The sequence below is a fragment of the Hyperoodon ampullatus genome (genome assembly GCF_949752795.1).
Source record: "Hyperoodon ampullatus genome assembly, chromosome: 3".
Taxonomy (NCBI): domain Eukaryota; kingdom Metazoa; phylum Chordata; class Mammalia; order Artiodactyla; family Ziphiidae; genus Hyperoodon; species Hyperoodon ampullatus.
The window spans coordinates 3,732,384-3,754,472 of record NC_136916.1 but is presented as its reverse complement, the minus strand read 5'-3'; the positions used below and the strand labels follow the sequence as shown (position 1 = coordinate 3,754,472).

The 22,089-nt window shown below is 39.0% G+C and overlaps 1 protein-coding gene across 7 annotated transcripts in view; it reads left to right on the top strand.

Moving 5' to 3' along the window:
- Nucleotides 1-22,089, top strand: part of ARHGAP12 (Rho GTPase activating protein 12) — a gene marked incomplete at both ends in the record, with an annotated part of 92,073 nt that overhangs the window by 23,904 nt on the left and 46,080 nt on the right. For all 7 annotated transcript variants that reach the window (XM_079701272.1, XM_079701270.1, XM_079701271.1 and 4 more), the window contains one exon: nt 21,668-21,931. In XM_079701272.1, the coding sequence (XP_079557398.1) occupies nt 21,668-21,931 (264 nt within the window). The remainder of the gene's footprint in view (nt 1-21,667; nt 21,932-22,089) is intronic.

Here is a 22,089-nt window from a genome sequence, read left to right as displayed (position 1 = left end):
CTAGAGAAAGCCCGCACGCAGCAACAAAGACCCAATGCAGCCAATCAATCAATCAATCAATCAATAGATAAATTAAAAAAAATAATCACCACTAAACAATAGTTTTTTAATACCCATTGTGAACTATCGGCTTTAATAGAACTGTTAGATTTTTTTCATACATATTTGTTAAATATTTTAATCAGTTTTTATTTAGAAAGGAAAACACTGATGGAGAAGAATAAAATAAAACAAAAACCATAACTGTAGATTTAATGGAATAATTAAATAATTCATGCATTCACCAGCTGTAAATTTGTTGAGTACCAGCTGTTGAGCACCAGCTGTATACCTTGTATCATGCAAGGTTCTGGGGGTTTGATGGTGAGCACAGAGCATATCTTTTAATAGAGCCCTACTTTATGAATGCATACAGGATACCTATGTAGAACAGTGGATCATTTCTGTTGCTCCCCTTTTGCATCCCATAAGAAAACTTTAATTGGACATTCCCTGACCTCTGGGGGTTGTTAAAAGTACCTGCAGAGAATTGCCAGAAACCTTGTAGAAGTGTGTAGGCGCCGTTACTGTAACCGTGGAGGAGCTGTGTAGGAGATTCTAATACGGCTCTGGTAGTGTAGGTGGTGGCGATTTTAGTTAAGGAATTTATTTGATATAAAAACTGCCAGCCTAGTGTCAGTCTCTTAGTCTGTATTGGCTTTTTTTAAAACTGGAGCCAAACGTGAGCGTGTTAGGTGCTTTGTGGGGATGCAGGTAATTAGTAGGATAAGGCAATGAACTAGGTAATACAAGATCAGAGGTCAGAGGAAAGATACATGGGGAAGGATAAGTTAAATAAGTTAAACAATAAACAAGAAAGCTAGAGATTCTGCACTTAATTTTTGTGACTATTTGACTTAGGCTAGGTTCTAATAAAGTTATATTTTTTAAATAAAATTTTCCTTTTTTAAAGGAAACCACTGAAGTTCTCTGTGATAAGTGTTTATTTCCCTAGTTAAGGAAGAGAAAATGTCTTATCTTTGAAATAGGTATTAAAACTAACATGTGAATTAAGAAACTCAGTTGAGGGCTTCCCTGGTGGCGCAGTGGTTGAGAGTCCGCCTGATGATGCAGGGGACACGGGTTCGTGCCCCGGTCCGGGAAGATCCCACATGCCGCGGAGCGGCTGGGCCTGTGAGCCATGGCCACTGAGCCTGCGCGTCCGGAGCCTGTGCTCCGCAACGGGAGAGGCCACAGCAGTGAGAGGCCTGCGTACCGCAAAAAAAAAAAAAAAAAAAAAAAAAGAGAGAAGAAAATCAGTTGAAACTCACTGTTAACATGGAAGTGACACTTGTACATAGCTGAAGATTGCACTTTTTGTCCGTCCTTTCTGAGGCTTCTAGAGAGGGAGAATGTCAAGGTTGAAGGAATCTAAAGTTTGTAATTATTTGAAGTAATTGCTTTGGAAGAATGCAGCACAGTGCATATCCATCTAATTTTTGTGTGCTTGGTTTTAATAAAATCTAGCTTAACTTGAGGAGGGCATTTTCACAGGAGTTCGCAAATTTTCTCTGTAAAGAACCAGAGAGCAAATATTTTAGGTTTTGTAAGCTATATGGTCTCAGTCACGAGTATTCAGTTCTGCCATTGTGGCATAAAGCAGCCAGAGACAGTGGGAACAAAGGAGCATGGCTGTGCTTCAGTCAAACTTCATTTACACAGACAGGCAACAGGCTGCATTTGGACCATATCTTGCCTGTCCCTTTACAATAAGTAGGGAGATGCTGCAGTATTTTTTTCCATTTTCATAGTTTTACCTTATTTTAAAAAGTGTAAGATACAATAAAATACTCAAATACAAGACTGCAGAAGCATTGCTATACAGAGAAATCCAAGGCTTCTGAAACAGAATGGTTGCCCAAAAAGTTCATCAGCTGGTATAAGACAGTTCAAATTTTATGTATGAAAGGAAGCTTAGGAGTTTGATTTTGAAAATACGGAAGTGCAAGATGTTTAAAAGTTAAAAATTCTAAGCAAAAGGTCACAGCCTGCACCTATTATGATTACAGCTTCACTGGAGACATCAATAGGTTATACTTGAGTAGTTTTCTGGAGGGTTTTTTTTTTTTCCTTTTTAATTCTAGTCTATTTTCCGTTTTTTTATAAAAGGAAGATCGATTTCTTCTTTGCCTTTTATATCTGTATTTTATAATTAAAATCTAACATTTTGTGCAGCTTATTAATACATCACTTTTCTAGCCAGCAAAGTGTGGTTTCAAAATTTTATCAGTTATCTGCAAAATATCTCCCTTGAGTATGTCAGGTTTTCCTTTTTTTTTTTTTTTAATTTTTTTAATTAACAAATTTAATCAGTTATACATATACATATGTTCCCATATCCCCTCCCTTTTGCGTCTCCCTCCCGCCCTCCCTATCCCACCCCTCCAGGCGGTCACAAAGCACCCAGCTGATCTCCCTGTGCTATGCGGCTGCTTCCCACTAGCTATCTACCTTACGTTTGGTAGTGTATATATGTCCATGCCGCTCTTTCGCTTTGTCACAGCTTACCCTTCCCCCTCCCCATATCCTCAAGTCCATTCTCTAGTAGATCTGTGTCTTTATTCCTGTCTTACCCCTATGTTCTTCATGACATTTTTTTTCCTTAAATTCCATATATATGTGTCAGCATACAGTATTTGTCTTTCTCTTGCTGACTTACTTCACTCTGTATGACAGGCTCTAGGTCCATCCACCTCATTACAAATAGCTCAATTTCGTTTCTTTTTATGGCTGAGTAATATTCCATTGTATTTATGTGCCACATCTTCTTTATCCATTCATCCGATGATGGACACTTAGGTTGTTTCCATCTCCGGGCTATTGTAAATAGGGCTGCTATGAACATTTTGGTACATGACTCTTTTTGAATTATGGTTTTCTCAGGGTATATGCCCAGTAGTGGGATTGCTGGTTCATATGGTAGTTCTATTTGTAGTTTTTTAAGGAACCTCCATACCGTTCTCCATAGTGGCTGTACCAATTCACATTCCCACCAGCAGTGCAAGAGTGTCCCCTTTTTTCCACACCCTCTCCAGCATTTATTGTTTCTAGATTTTTTGATGATGGGCATTCTGACTGGTGTGAGATGATATCTCATTGTAGTTTTGATTTGCATTTCTCTAATGAGTAAAGATGTTGAGCATTGTTTCATGTGTTTGTTGGCAATCTGTATATCTTCTGTGGAGAAATGTCTATTTAGGTCTTCTGCCCATTTTTGGATTGGGTTGTTTGTTTTTTTGTTATTGAGCTGCATGAGCTGCTTATAAATTTTGGAGATTAATCCTTTGTCAGTTGCTTCATTTGCAAATATTTTCTCCAATTCTGAAGGTTGTCTTTTGGTCTTGTTTATGGTTTCCTTTGCTGTGCAAAAGCTTTGAAGTTTCATTAGGTCCCATGTGTTTATTTTTGTCTTTATTTCCATTTCTCTAGGAGGTGGGTCAGAAAGGATCTTGCTGTGATTTATGTCATGGAGTGTTCTGCCTATGTTTCCCTCTAAGAGTTTGATAGTTTCTGGCCTTACATTTAGGTCTTTAATCCATTTTGAGCTTATTTTTGTGTATGGTGTTAGGGAGTGATCTAATCTCATACTTTTACATGTCCCTGTCCAGTTTTCCCAGCACCACTTATTGAAGAGACTGTCCTTTCTCCACTGTACATTCCTGCCTCCTTTATCAAAGATAAGGTGACCATATGTGTGTGGGTTTATCTCAGGGCTTTCTATCCTGTTCCATTGATCTATCTTTCTGTTTTTGTGCCAGTACCACACTGTCTTGATTACTGTAGCTTTGTAGTATAGTCTGAAGTCAGGGAGCCTGATTCCTCCAGCTCCATTTTTCGTTCTCAAGATTGCTTTGGCTATTCGGGGTTTTTTGTGTTTCCATACAAATTGTGAAATTTTTTGTTCTAGTTCTGTGAAAAATGCCAGTGGTAGTTTGATAGGGATTGCATTGAATCTGTAGATTGCTTTGGGTAGTAGAGTCATTTTCACAATGTTGATTCTTCCAATCCAAGAACATGGTACATCTCTCCATCTATTTGTATCATCTTTAATTTCTTTCATCAGTGTCTTATAATTTTCTGCATACAGGTCTTTTGTCTCCTTAGGTAGGTTTATTCCTAGGTATTTTATTCTTTTTGTTGCAATGGTAAATGGGAGTGTTTCCTTAATTTCACTTTCAGATTTTTCATCATTAGTGTACAGGAATGCCAGAGATTTCTGTGCATTAATTTTGTATCCTGCTACTTTACCACATTCATTGGTTAGCTCTAGTAGTTTTCTGGTAGCATCTTTAGGATTCTCTATGTATAGTATCATGTCATCTGCAAACAGTGACAGCTTTACTTCTTCTTTTCCGATTTGGATTCCTTTTATTTCCTTTTCTTCTCTGATTGCTGTGGCTAAAACTTCCAAAACTATGTTGAATAAGAGTGGTGAGAGTGGGCAACCTTGTCTTGTTCCTGATCTTAGTGGAAATGATTTCAGTTTTTCACCATTGAGGACGATGCTGGCTGTGGGTTTGTCATATATGGTCTTTATTATGTTGAGGAAAGTTCCCTCTATGCCTACTTTCTGCAGGGTTTTTATCATAAATGGGTGTTGAATTTTGTCGAAAGCTTTCTCTGCATCTATTGAGATGATCATATGGTTTTTCTCCTTCAATTTGTTAATATGGTGTATCACATTGATTGATTTGCGTATATTGAAGAATCCTTGCATTCCTGGAATAAACCCCACTTGATCATGGTGTATGATCCTTTTAATGTGCTGTTGAATTCTGTTTGCTAGTATTTTGTTGAGGATTTTTGCATCTATGTTCATCAGTGATATTGGCCTGTAGTTTTCTTTCTTTGTGACATCCTTGTCTGGTTTTGGTATCAAGGTGATGGTGGCCTCGTAGAATGAGTTTGGGAGTGTTCCTCCCTCTGCTATATTACTTGATTTATTATGCTTACTGTAGAAAAGCATTGAGAAAGACCCATGTCGTGTGGATGTTATTGCTAAATATTCAAGTAATGTGACATATACATAGAGATTAAACCTTTTTGTTTTTATAGAAAAACCATCTATTTTATGTTTTAGTTAAAGTAAGTTTTCTCATCGACAGTTTTGTTACTATAATTTAAATGAGTTTATGGAGAAGAACAATCAGTTTATTCTTCAGTTACAATAACTGAATCGCCAGCTGTTAAAGAACACATGACGTAATCAAGTGGGGAGGAATGTGACCTTTTTATCTTTTTAGCTACAGCTTTAAAGATTTAAATAGGAATTAATAAATCTCAGTGTTCCTATAAAAACTAAATATGCTGTAATTCGAAAAATGGCATGGATACTCTTAAAATAGTTACTTGCTCTGACACATACGTATCATAGATTTTATGTTAGCACATTCACCAAAATAGAACGTGGAGCCTGAAAACTGTGATAACCAGACTTGTTCCTTCCTGTGGCCAGCCTTTTCTTCTCTTAAAAGGAACCAGGCATCTTTATGCCACTTTCAGTATGTCTCATTCTGAAGAGCAACAGTATCCCCAAAGGACAAACTCGGCAAGAAGTTAATAAAGAATTTAGGTCTCTGCCGCAGATGTTCTCTAGAGACTTCTGAACCCTGAATGCAAACCTTTTTATTTCTCCTGTGAATGTTTAGATACCTGATAAAAAGGAACAAACATATAAATAACTGATTTGGGGGACTTCCCTGGTGGCCCAGTGGGTAAGACTCTGCGCTTCCACTGCAGGGGGGGCACAGGTTTGATCCCTGGTCGGGGAGCTAAGATCCCACATGCCTTATGCCCAAAAAACCAAAGCATAAAACAGAAGCAGTATTGTAACAAATTCAATAAAGACTTTAAAAATGGTCCACATCAAAAAAATCTTAAAAAAAAAAAAAAGCTGCTTGGGAACAGAGGGAGCCCCCATGTCTCAAGTGAGCGTTGGAACAGGGTAGAGTAATTGTGAGTCTTTAGATGAGGATTGGGGTTAATTTGACTTATGGGAAACATGTCTTTTGTATTTAGGAATCTTTTCTGAAAATTCTGAACTGAGAGCTAGCTGTGATGAAGAAGAGAGGTTGGAAGGGGCTCTAAAAGGAGACCAAAGATCTTGGAAAACAAACTGCAGCTTTGACTAGCTTAATTCTCCGTTGACCTGGAGTACATTTGTTAGGTGGATTTTGTTTCCTGCACGTTGAAATATAAGTAGAATGTTTTATATTTTTCTCCCTGGGAATGAGGCTACATGAGGAGATCAAGAGGAACAAAAACAAATTGCTTTTAAACTTAGCTGCTGATTGATTTTCCCCCCTCTTTTGGATTAATGGTCTTCAGTGTGTTTAAGATGTTGGGAAGCAGAAAACATGTAAAGCATCAGTGTTATTTTTAGATAATGACCTCTAAAGGTAATGGTAAGCCTTACTTAAGCAGTTTCAAGAGAAAAGAGCTCTGGGTATAAATCTATCAGTCAGGGTTCTCCAGAGAAACAGAACCCACAGGGTATATGTAGATACATATCAGAGCATATTTATTATAGGAATCAGCCCATGCTGTTCTGGAGGCTGAGAGAGAAGTCCCACAGTCCGCCGTATGCAAGCTGGAGAACAGGAGAGCCAGTAGCGGAATTCAGTCCAAGTCAGACACCCTGAGACCTGGGGCGGGGGTTGGGGGAGGGGTATGTCTTGTGGTCCAAGGCCCAAGAACCTGGAGAGCCATCGTCCTAGGGCAGGAGCCGTGGATGTCTCATCTCAAGTTGAGAGTGAATTTGCTCTTCCTGTGTTTTGTTGAGGCCCTGAACTACTGGTTGATGCCCACCGCCACTGGTGAGGACAGTCTTGATGCAGTCTGCTGATGCAAATGCTAATCTCTTCTGGAGACACCCTTACAGACACATCTAGCAGTAATGTTTTACTGTCTATCTGCGCATCACCTTAGCCCAGTCAAATTGACACATCCAGTCAGTCATCACAATACCCAAAGGAATTGAAAGCAGGGACTACAACAGATATTTGTATGTCCATATTCATAGCATTATTCATGATAGCCAAGAGGTGGAAGCAACCCAAGTTCCATCAACAGATGCATAGAAAAAATTTTGGGTGTACATACATACAATAAGATGTTATTCAGCCTTAAAAAGAAATAAATTCTGACATATGCTACAACATGGGTGAATCTTGAGGATGTTATGATAACTGAAATAAGCCAGTTACAAAAGGACAAGTGTTGTGTGATTCCACTTAGATGAGGCACCTAGAGTAGTCAGATTCATAGAGACAGAAAGTGGAGTGTTTGTTGCCACTGGCTGGGGTAGAGGGGGATGGAGAGTATTGTGTAATGGGTACAGCGTTTCCGTTTTGCAAGATGAAAAAAGTTCTGGAGATGGATGGTGTTGATGGTTCTAAAGAAAGAAGGGCTGGGAACGATTGCCCAATGTCTAGACAGGTCTCAGCTTGTGAAACTTTAAGATGAACGGCTCAAAGAGGTGCTAGACTTTTGATCACTGTCATTATAGAACAATCCCATTCTACCTACCCTGCTTTATCCATTAACTACTTGGAGAACTTGCTAAAGGGAACTCTATTCTCATTGTGGCTTATTATGAGGATCATAATTCTAAGTTCAGTGACTACATTTTTGGCTTAGAATGAACTCAGAATATCTGTGACCATGAACAAGCCCTTCCTCCTTGCCTGCTCTAGACTTCCTGGGTAAACTTGAAGTTTTGAGTATTGACCTCCATGGATATCATAAATGTTCTTGCCTTTGTAGCTTAGGCTATAGAACTTCCTAAATGTCATTCCAGAATTGTTTTTTGGGTTTAAAACTAATGGCCTTTTTTTCCCACAAATTTTTAATCTTCAAAATAAATGTGCTCCTTGAAGAATAAATGATAAAATACAGGACTTCCCTGGTGGCGCAGTGGTTAAGAATCCACCTGCCAATGCAGGGGACAGGGGTTCGAGCCTGGGTCTGGGAAGATCCCACATCCACGGAGCAACTAAGCCCACGCACCACAACTACTGAGCCTGTGCTCTAGAGCCTGCGAGCTACAGCTACTGAGCCCACGAGCCACAACTACTGAGCCCACGTGCCTAGAGCCCGTGCTCCGCAACAAGAGAAGCCACTGCAATGAGAAGTCTGCGTACCGCAATGAAGAGTAGCCCCCGCTCGCAGCAACTAGAGAAAGCCCGCGTGCAGCAACGAAGACCCAACACCGCCAAAAATAAATAAATAAATAAATTTAAAAAAGAAAGAAAATACAGATAAACAAAACCAAAACAAAACCAGCCATAATTCCATGAAATAAATTGCAAAATCTTAAGTAGTGTGTTTTTAAAAATAAGTTTATTTATTTAATAAATAAAATTTTTAAATTCTGAACCATTGTGCCACCAGGGATTCTGAACCATTGTGCCACCAGGGAAGCCCCCTACATAGCGTTTTGATCTTCTTTCATGCATGTATGTATGTGTGTGAAAGTATACACATATTTTTATATGTATAGGTTCATACTGTATGTATTTTAATACCTATTTTGAATACCTATTTTGAATATTTTTTAAGGAATTCAGGGCTTAAGTATTTCTTGCTGGGCAATCAAAATGATGGTAAATCATCAACTTTTTATTCACTTTGTATACTTAGACCTTCTTTCAGTATAGCTTTAAGGAAGTAATGCTTTAAAATTTATAACTAACACTCAGTTTGGAGTTAATATAATAATAGATTATCCAAGGAATTGTATTACAGTGTTCTCATGCAGACTTGTTAATGAATTAGGACATGTGGTAAGTTAGAAACCCATTTATTTAGTTGTATTTATTCAGAATAACAATTTATAAATTATTTTCCTTAGATAATGAAAGTTTTTCAAAATATTTTATTTCCAGAATCTTACTTTTGAAAAGCAAAAGGAATAGTCATTTGTCAGAAAATTAGAGGAAAGATAGTATGTCAACTCTTTAAATGTATCCCATATTACTATGGATTAATTTTGTATCTTTTTGAAATTATTATATTTTTTGTTGTTGCCAGATACCTCAGCTTCTAAGCTTAGATTTGTACATGTAGTACATGCTTTCAATAATTAAACACAGATGCATTTGTTTTTCCTTTGTAATTGTACCACAAACTTTTACCTTCTAGAAATTTCAGCAACAGAGTATTCTTTAGTCATCCCCTGGGTGCTGATCCTAGAGTTACCATTCAAGTTCCCAGGGAGGGAGATTTGTAATAATGAATGGCAGTGCACCAGGCCATTGCACTGTTGTTTCATCAGCATAAAATAGTAACTAAGTCTTGTTATCTCAGCATTATGTCCTGCTGAGGAATTTTGTTTGCTTAACTGACCAAGGACAAGCATCTCTGGTTGAATACTTTTAACACAGATTAATAATGAGGTTTCATCAATAAATATTAGTATCTAGCAGCTATCCCCTTTACCTTTCTACTTAAAACATACTATGGACTGGGAAAGCAGTTACTGGGAAAACAGAAATCATTAGAGTCTGAGTCAGGGCTTGAGAAGGGATCTTCAGTTCTAGACTTTGAAAGCATATGATGATTAAGACGTGGTCTTGCTCTGAACTCTTCAGGGGCCTACAGTTTACTGGGAGGCAGAAGAACAGCAATTAATTACTGTGGGGTGTGCTGGGGACGGTTAGTACAGGTGAATACGAAGTGCTGCCAGGTGGCCCTATTTGATCTAGCAGCCACTGGCCAATGTGGTAATCGAACGCTTCGAATGTGGCTAGTGAGGCTGAGGAACTGAATTTATTTTTTTTTATTTTATTTCAGTTACTCCAAGTTAAAATTTTAAAACTCATACTTGATTCATTTATGGGAAAACTTTTAAGACTGTTTGGAATCATTTGAGTCTGTGAATCTATTTTTCAACTGTAAATTTTATGAAATCTGTATACAGATCAAGTATTTTTGATGAAAGTTTAGGATCTGAATTGAGATATGCTATGAAATACATGCTGGATTTTGAGGACTTAGTCCAGAAAAAATAAAATATCTCAATAATTTTGATATTCATTATACAGTAAAAATGCTAATATTTTGAATATTGGGTTGAATGAATGAATATACTATTAGAATTCATTTCACCTCTTTATTTTTACCTTTTTAATGTGGTCATTGGAAAATTTTAAATCACCTGGCTCATGTGATATTTGTGTTAGTGCTGCTCTAGAGGCACAAGAAATCTACGAATTCTGCCCTTGAGGAATAGAGGGGCATCTCAAAGAGAAAGTGACCTTTGAACCAACTCGTTATGGTTTATATGTGGTTCACGGGTTGGTGGTTGGGGACAGTATATTGTAGATAGAGGGATAATGATTTGAAGGTGTAACAAGGGAAAATAGCATGACATTAATAGAATTGTGAGTAACATGGGGGTTTTGGACAAAGAATGTAAAAACAGTCGCAATAAAAGGCAGAAAAGATTGTTTGGGACTAAAGTTTTTAGGAGCCTTCAGTTCTCTGCTGTGATATTTGAACTTCTACAGTCAGTGAAATACTCATTGATGTTTTTGAAGTGGGTGAGTAACGAGATCAGATTTGTTTTTGGAGAATAACTTGGGACTGGAGGATCAGTTCGACAAGGTGAAGAGATGGGACTTGTCCTCACTTATTCACCACCTCAATTAAGGTGGTTGTCTTTGGGATAGGAGAGGAAGCAGTTCAAGACAGAGTAGGGGGAAGAGTTAGTAGAAGCTCATTGGGGTAAAGAGAAGAGACACAGGGTAACTTTGAGATCTCCCCCTGAGGAGCTCGTGATGCTGTTGTTTGAACTGTTGAGGATACTAGGATAGTGTGTTATGGACAGAGGTTGGGGCCGAGGAGGTGATGAGTCTGAGCGTCTGGAGGGTCCATGCCAGGAGGTCTTTCACAACACATCTGCTGTTCAGGGGAGGGAGGTGGGTGTTTGAGAGAGAGTTTGATTTTTTTGAAGCAGTGGAGTCAGTTAAGATTTCCCAGGGAGACTGTAAACACAGGAGTAGGAAATTAACTTCAGTGCATGGATTTCATGATAGCTTCTTTAGTTCTATAAAGGTAATTTTCCTTTAAGAACATCCTGAGTGTTTACCGTGCGCGAGTGCTGTGCTTGGCGCCAAAGACAAAGCGAGAAACCAGGCAGCCAGGCAGCCGTTTCTGCCCGAAAGGCGATCAAGCTCCAGAGGGAAAGGCCGGCAGTCCATGTGGGATGACACTGCAGTGTCGTAAGTTCCACGACAAGCTACAGGGTAGTTAGGCCCAGGAAGGACCCACGTGAGGACAACAGAAGCTGACACTGGAGAGGTGTGGGCTTGATCTCCAAGGGGAAGTTTGTCACTTGTCCCTTTTTGGCAGACCTTTTACTTCTGATAAACCTCCCAACTGTACACACACTCCCCCGCCTCACGACTATGTATGTGTTGGGCTCCAGGACCCTGGGCTCTTCGCTGTGGTGTCTGTCAGCTGCAATCTACCCACTCTGTAGGTCCAGAGTCTTGAACCACAGCGATTTCTGTTGATGGTGTGGCCCGGTTGCTCCGTGGGCAGCGGTTATGGCAGGCTTGGTGGCACAGGAGTGACTCCATTGTGTTTGTGTGGTTCCCAGAAACGAGCATCCGTCAGGCCTCCGCACCTTCCCGCCTGGGACCTGCCTTGTTTGTGTCTGGCGGGGAGGAGGCGTAAGTGACGGACCTGTGATGATGTGAAGGGCTCCTTCAGGTTGTTGGCCATGGTCTGCGGAGCAGGTGGAGGACAGAAGCCAGATGGAATGGGAGCCTTTAGTAGCTGAATGTGAGACAGCAAGCCCCGGAGGAGTTGGGCGGCCTTGGATTGCAAACTAGAAAACCAGTAAGAAAAAGAATATATTTACCATGAAGATTATATCTGTGAAAGCTTTTCACAGCACTGGATTCACTTAGCTACCAGTTATGTTTCATTATTGAAAGACTGCATTTCATTTCCTTGTGTTATGTCAGCTTAAACACTTAAGACCGTGAGTGTTCTTGGAGGGTCCTCACCACTTCTTGGCGCCCCTGGCTTCCTCCTGCTTTCCTTAAAGATGCAGTTAAACCTGCCGGGAGCCTTTTCCCGACCACCCCATCTCACCCTCTTCTCTCTGTTTAGTGCTGCTTCTCTGTACAACTCTCAGCTCCTGCCCCTGGAGTCGTGTTCTGCCTGTCTCTTCCTCTTTGCTAGGCTGCTGGCCCTGAAAGACAGGGACTGTCTTATGTTCATCTCCCACCTGGCTCATAATTAGTTCTTAAGTGATAGTTAAATAAGTGAGTTGCAGAAAATATCAGAATACTGTACAGAGCTTGAAATCTCAGTGCAGCCATGCTTTAAGATATGAACACTTCAACTTGCAAGTGTTTGTATTTAAAAATTATTAAACAGAGGGTAATATATTTCCCTCCTCCCCCTAAAATTTGACTTTAAGTGAGAATATTGTCTTTTGGAAAGTTGGATTTTCCAGTTTAAAGTTGATGTGCAGGGCTTCCTTGGTGGCGCAGTGGTGAAGAATCCACCTGCCAATGCAGGGGACACGGGTTTGAGCCCTGGCCCGGGAAGATCCCACATGCCGCAGAGCAACTAAGCCCGTGCTCCACAACTACTGAGCCTGCGCTCTAGAGCCCGAGAGCCACAAGTACTGAGTCCGTGTGCCACAACTACTGAACCTGCGCACCTAGAGCCCGTACTCTGCAACAAGAGAAGCCACCGCAGTGAGAAGCCCACGCACCACAATGAGGAGTAGCCCCCGCTTGTCACAACTAGAGAGAAGCCCACATGCAGCAACGAAGACCCAATGCAGCCTAAAATAAATAAATTTTAAAAATAAATAAATGAAGTTGATGTGCAATTTTCAGTTGTGAAACTGAAACAAATTTCAGTCCTATTTTAACTGAATATTGGCTTGTTGACCATATTTTTTCTTTTTGTCCTCATTCTGTTAACTGACCCAATGTTATTATAATTAGCAATTATGGTAAAGCAGAGTTTAGGCAGGTAAATTACCAAAGGCACATAAATGTCGTTTTTCCACATGAATTAAAATAGAGTTTAAAAAGTAATTAGAATTCCGTTTTGGAGTTTGATACTTTGGTATATGTTTTTTTCCCCATAAATCTAAATCTAAAGGTATGATTATAGGCTGCAGGGACTGATTATTCCATAATATAAATTACTGATTATTCAGTAATATAGATATAATTTTGCATTTATGGTAAGGTAGATATAATATTTAAGTATTAGTACAGAGTAGCATATGCTAATTAAGAAACAAGAAGTGTAGCTAATATGTATTCTCCTGTTCTCTGAAGTTTATTTTAGAAACAGTGACTGAATGTCAAAAGTAAAGAGGGCCAAATCTCAGTATTTTTGGTATTAAAGTAAGAATTCAGGTACAATCAAAGTTTAAAGTTACCTTCTTCATATATGGCTCCCCAGTTTTTCCTTTCTGTGGATAGTGGAAAGACTATTTTCGTCTGCATATAGATAGAAGTGGAACAGGCCAGGTCTTTTTTTAAATATTAAATTGGGTCGTGTGCAGAGGTACTGGTCCCAGTTCAGTTGTTAATTAATGACAGATATGACCCATAAAATTAACTTTGTTTCTGTGTTCTCCTTTTAAAGATTTTTTTTTTTGGTATGAAAAATCCACTCATTTTTGTTGGTGGCAGTTCATGAACAAGGCTGTTTGTTCAGTTTAAGTGTGTAATACTTAAGTCATAAATATTTGAGAACTGATTTTTATTTGATTCATATATTGGAAGTACTTCTTGTTGCTTATTCTTTTAAGACTTCTTCCTTTGAATTATCTGCAGAGTAAGAAACTTAAGAATTGTCTTTAAGTTTTTTATGTTTTTTGTAATACAAGTATATTGGATCAGGGGCCTGGTTTGCCCTAAGTCCATTCAGAAAGATTGAGTAACTTCTGAATAATAGTATACATGAAAATCACATAGGGTACTTAGAAATACAGATTCTTGACCCCCACCCCCGTTACTCTCCACCCCCAGTAACAAGACTTTTAATCAGAACCCCTAGATGAGTCTGTTATAGATGATCCATTGACCATCCCTTAAGAAACACTAGTTTGTATAGTGTTAATACTATTGCTGTCACTTTATGAGTCCAGTAGACTAGACAAATGCCCCAGATTCTTGTCCTAATCAAACTCTATGGGTAATAATTCTCATTGTGATGAAATTGGGTAATAAAGCACATAGAAAAAAATATAATTACATTATGCAGAGAAAACTGATTTTTTTTTTTGGCCATGCCGAGTGGCTTTGGGGATCTTAGTTCCCCGACCAGGGATTGAACCTGAGCTCTTAGTAGTGAAAACGCCAAGTCCTAACCCCTGGACCACCAGGGAATTCCCAAGAAAACGGATTTAAAAAAATTTTTAATTTTAATTAAAAATTTTTTTCTTCCAGTTTTAATGAGATATAATTGCCATGCAGCACTGTGTAAGTTTAAGGTGTACATTATAATGATTTGGTTTACATACATCATGAGGTGATTATCTCAGTAAGTTTAGTGAGCATCCATCTTCTCATATAGATACAAAATTTAAAAATAGAAAAAATTTTCTTTTTGGGATGAGAACTCTCAGGACTGGCTTTCTTAACAACTTTCATATATAACAGACAGCCGCGTTAATTATATTTATCAGGCTGTATGTACATTGCACTCCTAGTACTTCTTTATTTTATATACCTTTTGATCACCTTCATCCAGTTTCCCCCATGGCAACCACAAATCTGATCTCTTTTTCAATGAGTTTATTTGTTTGTTTTTGAAGTATAATTGACCTACAACACTATGTTAAGTCCTGTTACACAACATAGTGACTCAATATTTCTGTCTTCTCTTCCCTTGTGTGACTTCATGACTATCTTTATTGCTGTGTTTGGATTTCTTTCTCTTTTTTGTGTGTATCTATTATAGATTTTCGGTTTGTGGTTACCACAAGGTTTATATCTATCTATCTATATCTATCTATCTATGATTATTTTAAGTTGCTGATCTCTTAAGTTCCAACACATTTTAACAACCTTGCATTTTTACTCCCTTCCCCCCCAGGTTTACTGTTTTTGACATCGTATTTTACACCTTTTCATTTTCTGTATCAATTACTTACTGTGGTTAAGATGATTTTACTACTTTTGTCTTTTAACCTTCCTACTGGCTTTATATATGGTTGATTTACTACCTTTACTGTGTATTTGCCTTTACCTTTCATACTCTTCGTGTTTCTAGTTGTGGCCATTTTCGCTTAGAGAAGTCCCTTTAACATTTCTTGTAAAGCTGGTTTGGTGGTGCTGAACTCTTAGCTTTTGCTTGTCTATGAAACTTTTGATCTCTCCATTAGATCTGCGTGAAAGCCTTGCCAGGTACTCATAATGGTTTAGCTTGTTCTTCTTCATACTTTAAAATTTTAAGTTGGAAGTTAGATGCACTTTTATATTTTGCTTTTCTCATTAACCTCATAATTTTTTTTTATCATGTTAAGAAACAATTAACATTTCATTGCTTTTATAGTATTGCCTTATATAGTAGATCATTATTTACTTAACCATTCTGTTGGATGTTTAGATTGTTTCAAATTTCTTTCTGATAAATAACATTGGAATGAACATCTTTGGGGGAAAATTTTTTCAATGTATACAATTTTTTTTCTCCCTTTTCCCCTAAAAATATTTTTAAAAACTTTTTTTTTTTTGCGGTACGCGGGCCTCTCACTGTTGTGGCCTCTCCCGTTGCGGAGCACAGGCTCCGGACGCACAGGCTCAGCGGCCATGGCTCACAGGCCCAGCCGCTCCGCGGCATGTGGGATCTTCCCGGACCGGGGCACGAACCCGTGTCCCCTGCATCGGCAGGCTGACTCTCAACCACTGCGCCACCAGGGAAGCCCCTTTAAAAGCTTTTGAAACATACTGTCAAACTCTTTTCCAAAAGGGTTCATCTAGTTAAAGTTACCAGCTGTAAACTAGAGTTAACATTCATCTTCACCAGCGTTGTGTTCATTTAAAAAAACCCATAGTTTTGGTTCACTAGACAAAATGGTATATAATTATGTAACCATCCTTTGTTGTGGTTAATACATGTTTTGTGTGTATGTAAAAATAAGTTTGATATTTTATACTAAGTATTTTTTCTACCAAGAATTTAAGTTTTCGGGCTTCCCTGGTGGCGCAGTGGTTGAGAGTCCGCCTGCCGATGCAGGGGATGCGGGTTCGTGCCCCGGTCTGGGAGGATCCCACATGCCGCGGAGCGGCTGGGTCCGTGCGCCATGGCCGCTGAGCCTGCGCGTCCAGGAGCCTGTGCTCCGCAATGGGAGAGGCCACGGCAGTGAGAAGCCCGTGTAACGCAAAAAAAAAAAAAAAAAAAAAAAGAATTTAAGTTTTCAAGGGTTCTTGAGGAAACTTGTTAGTGATCAATCAGTGGTCATTCCCTTGAATTTTTCTCAATGGTTTGAGCAGTTGATAATAAACAGGGACAGTGTCTTTTTGCCAGAGATTGGAATATTAAAAATACTGAGTCCTCTTCTGTTCTCTTTCTGCACATTTTGGAAATTGAAGGTTTAAGCTGGTCTTAAGTTTGGAGTTAATTTATTAAGAAAACAAAGTTCTTATTTCTACTAGAAGCTGTTTGTAACAGCAGATGAGCAACATTTCAAATGAACATCTGTCCAAAAATTTAGTAGTAAGTAAGAGCGTGAAATATTAAAGTTTTACCATTCATCCACCATCAGTAAACCTCTTCTTTTTTTTTAATTAATTAATTTTTTTTTGGCTGCGTTGGGTCTTTGTTGCTGTGCGTGGGCTTTCTCTAGTTGCAGCGAGCGGGGGCTACTCTTCGTTGCGGTGCGCGGGCTTCTCATTGTGGTGGCTTCTGTTGTTGCGGAGCAGGGACTCTAGGCGCGCGGGCTCAGTAGTTCCTTCAGTGCTACTGTATGCAAGGCTGTGAACTAACTGTATACTGTGTGCCAAACATTGCATTGAATTTGTAGAATGTATAGATTAATTTTTTGAGAAGGAACACATTTACAAAATTAAGGAACAACAGTTTATCTAGAAGTATTCCTCATTTTTTAAAGCTTTTTTTTTTTAAAAGCTTTTTGTTAAGCTTATTAACTGTGTTTTAACAGTTCTTAGTGTGAATGAGATTTTAAAAATTCTGTTACAGTTTCTAACTTGTCATTGCTCATGTATCGGAAACTGATTAAATGATCTTTTTATCTGGCCAACTTATTAAACTTCTTAGTAGTTTTCATGGACTTAGGTTTTCAAATATTCATTATGTCAGTGACAAATATCAGGTTGTTTTCCTACTGGGTATTTATGAGTTAACTCATTTTTCATGTCTCAGTACATTTCATATCTTAGTATTGTACATTTGTTGAATAAAAGCCGTGATACTTGGCATGCTGGGATTTTTCTTTTTTCGGCTGGGCTGTGTGGCTTGTGGGATCTTAGTTCCCTGACCAGGGATTGAACCCAGGCCCTGGCAGTGAAAGCACCAAGTCCTAACCACTGGTTCTGCCAGGGAAGTCTCCCTGGAATTATTCTTGACTTTAATGAAAATGCTTCTATCAGTGTCTTGCTGAGTATGATGTTTATTTTGAATAATAATTTAAAAAATCAAATTAAGGAGGCATCACCTGTTCCTCACTTGCTAAGAGATTTATCCTGAATCCATGTTGAATTTTATCAGTAGCTTTGTTGGTGTCTGTGGAGATAGATGATCAAGTTAATCTGTTAATGTAAAGAATTACAGAAAGAGAGTTCCAGAAGACAGACTCCCTTAATAGTTCCGCTTTTTCCTGATTTATTTAATGCAGTGCTAGATTTGAGTGCTAATGTTTTATTTAGTATATTTTCATATATATTTATAAGTGACATTGGTTTGTACTTTTCTTTCGTTTAATTCTCTGCTTTTGTTTCAGAATTATGCTAGCCTTATAAACTTTGTTAAGGTATTTCAGTTTTTTTAAATTGGGAAAACTGTTTAAATTTGAATTGTTTAAACAACAGGAATTAGTTATTTCTTAAAGCTGTAGTACAATGTATCTCTAACATTGTTTAGAAAGTTGCTGTTTCTTGGCGTCTTTATTTCCCCAAGTCTAGTGAAGTATCAGGAGCAAAGAACTTTAACACTTGTTGAATTTTCTAGATAAGGTCCTGGGAAATGATTTACTATATAGAATTGCTTGTTATACTAACAGACTTGGTTTTAGTCAGAGAAGCACTGTTATCCAGCTAAGTCATCAGGATATGGAATTAGTCTGGAAGAGAAACACATGGAAATCTGTCCTCATGGATAGATTTTCTTCATAGAAAAATGCCGTTTGGTGATAGTCTAAATTCAAAGCTAACATTTATAGGAAAATGGTCTAATTTGTATCAGTGAGTACAATATTTGCATAATTACCATGTTTAAAAAGACCAAAGGTAACCGTTTTATAAATATATCCAGGTCTCGGGTTAGTTTTACTGTTTTCTTTCATTTTTATTTTTCTATTTTTGGCTGTGTTGGGTCTTTGTTGCTGTGCGCGGGCTTTCTCTAGTTGCAGCGAGCAGGGGCTACTCTTCGTTGTGGTGCATGGGCTTCTCATTGCAGTGGCTTCTCTTGTTGCGGAGCACGGGCTCTAGGCCTACGGGCTTCAGTAGTTGTGGCTCATGGGCTCAGTAGTTGTGGCTCGCGGGCTCTAGAGCGCAGGCTCAGTAGTTGTGGCGCACGGGCTTAGTTGCTCCACAGCATGTGGGATCTTCCCGGACCAGGGCTCGAACCCGGTGTCCCCTGCATTGGCAGGCAGATTCTTAACCACTGCGCCACCAGGGAAGTCCCTACTGTTTTCTTTTGTAAAGCTTATTCTGTGATTTAGATTCATTATAATTAATTTATAGGCAAATAATATTTTCGCAGTTAAAGTACTTTAATTTCAATAAAACTGATTCAGTGTATCCATCCACATTTCCCTTTTATAAAATTTTTATTAGAGTATAGTTGATTTACAGTGTTGTGTTAGTTTCTGCTGTACAGCAAAGTGAATCAGTTATACATATACATATATCCACTCTTTAATTTTAGATTCTTTTCCCATATAGGACATTACAGAGTATTAAGTAGAGTTCCCTATGCTATGCAGTAGGTTCTTATTAGTTATCTATTTTATATGTAGTAGTGTGTATATGTCAATCCCAGTCTCTCAATTTATCCCTCCCTCCCCGTTCCCCCTTGGTAACCAAAAGTTTGCTTTCTACATCTTTGACTCCATTTCTGTTTTGTAAATAAGTTTATTTGTACCATTTTTTTAGATTCCACATGTAAGCAATATCATATGGTATTTGTCTTTCTCTGACTTACTTCACTCAGTATGGCAATCTCTAGGTCCATCCATGTCACTGCAGGTGGCATTATTTCATTCTTTTTCATGGCTGAGTGATATTCCATTGTGTATATGTACCACATCCTCTTTATCCATTCCTCTGCTGAATTTAGGTTGTTTCCATGTCTTGGTTATTGTGAATAGTGCTGCTATGAACATAGAGGTGCATGTATCTTTTTGAATTATAGTTTTGTCTGGGTATATGCGCAGGAGTGGGATTGCTGGATCATATGGCAACTCTATTTTTAGTTGTTTAAGGAACCTCCATACTGCTCTCTATAGTGGCTGAACCAGTTTACATTCCCACCAACAGTGTAGGAGGGTTCCCTTTTCTCCACACCCTCTCCAGCATTTATTGTTTGTAGATTTTTTGATGATGGCCCACATTTCCCTTTCTTTAATTTTTTTTTTTTTTTTTTGCAGTACGCGGGCATTTCAATGTTGTTGTCTCTCCCGTTGCAGAGCACAGGCTCCGGACGCGCAGGCTCAGCGGCCGTGGCTCACGGGCCTAGCCGCTCCGCGGCATGTGGGATCTTCCCGGACCGGGGCACGAACCCGTGTCCCCTGTATCGGCAGGCGGACTCTCAACCACTGCGCCACCAGGGAAGCCCCACATTTCCCTTTTTTAATGCAGTGTTTTCAAGTGTTCATAAAACTATGGGTATATTATAGAAGTAATTGAACATCTGAATAATTCTAGGACTAATATGGCAAAGGTTCTCAATTAAGGGCAGTTTGTCCCCATGAGACACTTGGCCGTGTCTGGAGACTCTAATTGTCACAGTGAGGGGAAGCCACTGTCATCTAGTGGGTGGCGGCTGGAGATGCTAATGAACATTCTACAATGCCCAGGATAGCCTCCCACAAAAAGAATCAGCTCTTCCCAAATGTTAGTGGTGCTGAGATTGAGAAACCCTCTTGTAAAAGGAAAGATGTATACACAAATACAAACACACAGTATTAAAAAGGCGTTCTCAGACGTGCACTTTTTCTTTCAGCAATTATAATTCTAACTTTAATACGGTTTACAATGTCCTTATGCAAAGTGTATGAAGAGTATTCTGCTCTTGACTGACATCTAGTGAGACATTTAAAAATAAAAAGTAAAACTGAAGGTTGAGACTGAATAAGCCTGTAAATCAGAGTTACTACTAATTGTTTTTCCAGTCTTAGGAAATTCACAAATAAGTAGACTAGGAAGAGAGGAAAGATTTGTTTATGGCTACTGAGAAACTATAGCTGAGAAGTAGTATGTGGTAAATTCTTACCTGAAGTATTGTATCTCCTTTGTCTTTTACTTATATTCTTGATTTAATATTAGCGCTTAGGATAGTTTTCTGAATAAATGCTGAGTTACCCATATGTAAGACTTTTTATATTTTAAAAATTGCCTCAAATCATAGAATTTTACAGCCAATGGGGACCTAGGTGGTTTAATCCAGTTTCTTCACTTACAGAGATTAAAAAGTTCAGTTTCAGAGATATGAAGTGATCTTTTTCGTTGTCTTACCACTTGTTAGGCCAGATCTTGAACTGGAACCCATAGCTCCTGACTTCTGGTCGAGTACTCTTTCAGGGTGAGGAGAAGTAATTAAGCACACTTTAAAAAAAAAAAAAATTTATTTATGTATTTATTTTTGGCTGTGTTGGGTCTTCGTTGCTGTGCGCGGTCTTCCTCTAGTTGTGGCGAGCAGGGGCTACTCTTCGTTGCGGTGCACGGGCTTCTCATTGCGGTAGCTTCTCTTGTTGCAGAGCACGGGCTCTAGGCGCACGGTCTTCAGTAGTTGTGGCATGCAGGCTCAGTAGTTGTGTCTTGTGGGCTCTAGAGCACAGGCTCAGTAGTTGTGGCTCACGGGCTCAGTAGTTGTCGCTTGCGGGCTCAGTAGTTGTGGCTTGCAGGCTCTAGGGCACAGGCTCAGTAGTTGTGGCGCACGGGCTTAGTTGCTCTGTGGCACGTGAGCTCTTCCTGGACTAGGGCTTGAACCTGTGTCCCCTGCATTGACAGGCAGATTCTCAACTACTGCACCACCAGGGAAGCCCAGGCACACTTTGGATTCTCTTTAAAGCTTATGTTTTTTTCAAACTATGAATATTAAAACTGTTAAATTCTTATTTCCTTAAAAAGATTGTATACACCTGTATATATGTTTTAAAATGAATTAGTATTTATGTTTAATCTCATGTTTAATTTATAAGCGTTATGCCAGTTTAAACATGGATATTTCACATTTTTCACAGGCGACAACACCTCCAAATCAAGGGCGGCCAGATTCTCCTGTCTACGCTAACCTGCAAGAACTGAAAATATCCCAGTCGGCTCTCCCCCCGATCCCTGGAAGCCCAGCAATTCAGATTAATGGAGAATGGGAAACTCATAAAGATAGTTCAGGGCGTTGTTACTACTATAACAGAGGAACACAGGAAAGAACTTGGAAACCCCCTCGTTGGACTCGAGATACAAACATAAGCAAAGGAGATTCCCAGAGTCCAGGAGATCAAGAGGTATGAGGAGTTAGGGGGTCAACCCATGAGTTGCCGAGCTTTTTCTCTTTTTGTTCCTCAAAGAAGTGAATAGGTTTGCTTCTAACCCTTGAAATCTCTAAGATACTAAATCTTTTTTCCACGTTTTATTATATTACTGCTTGTCGCTTCCTAACCTC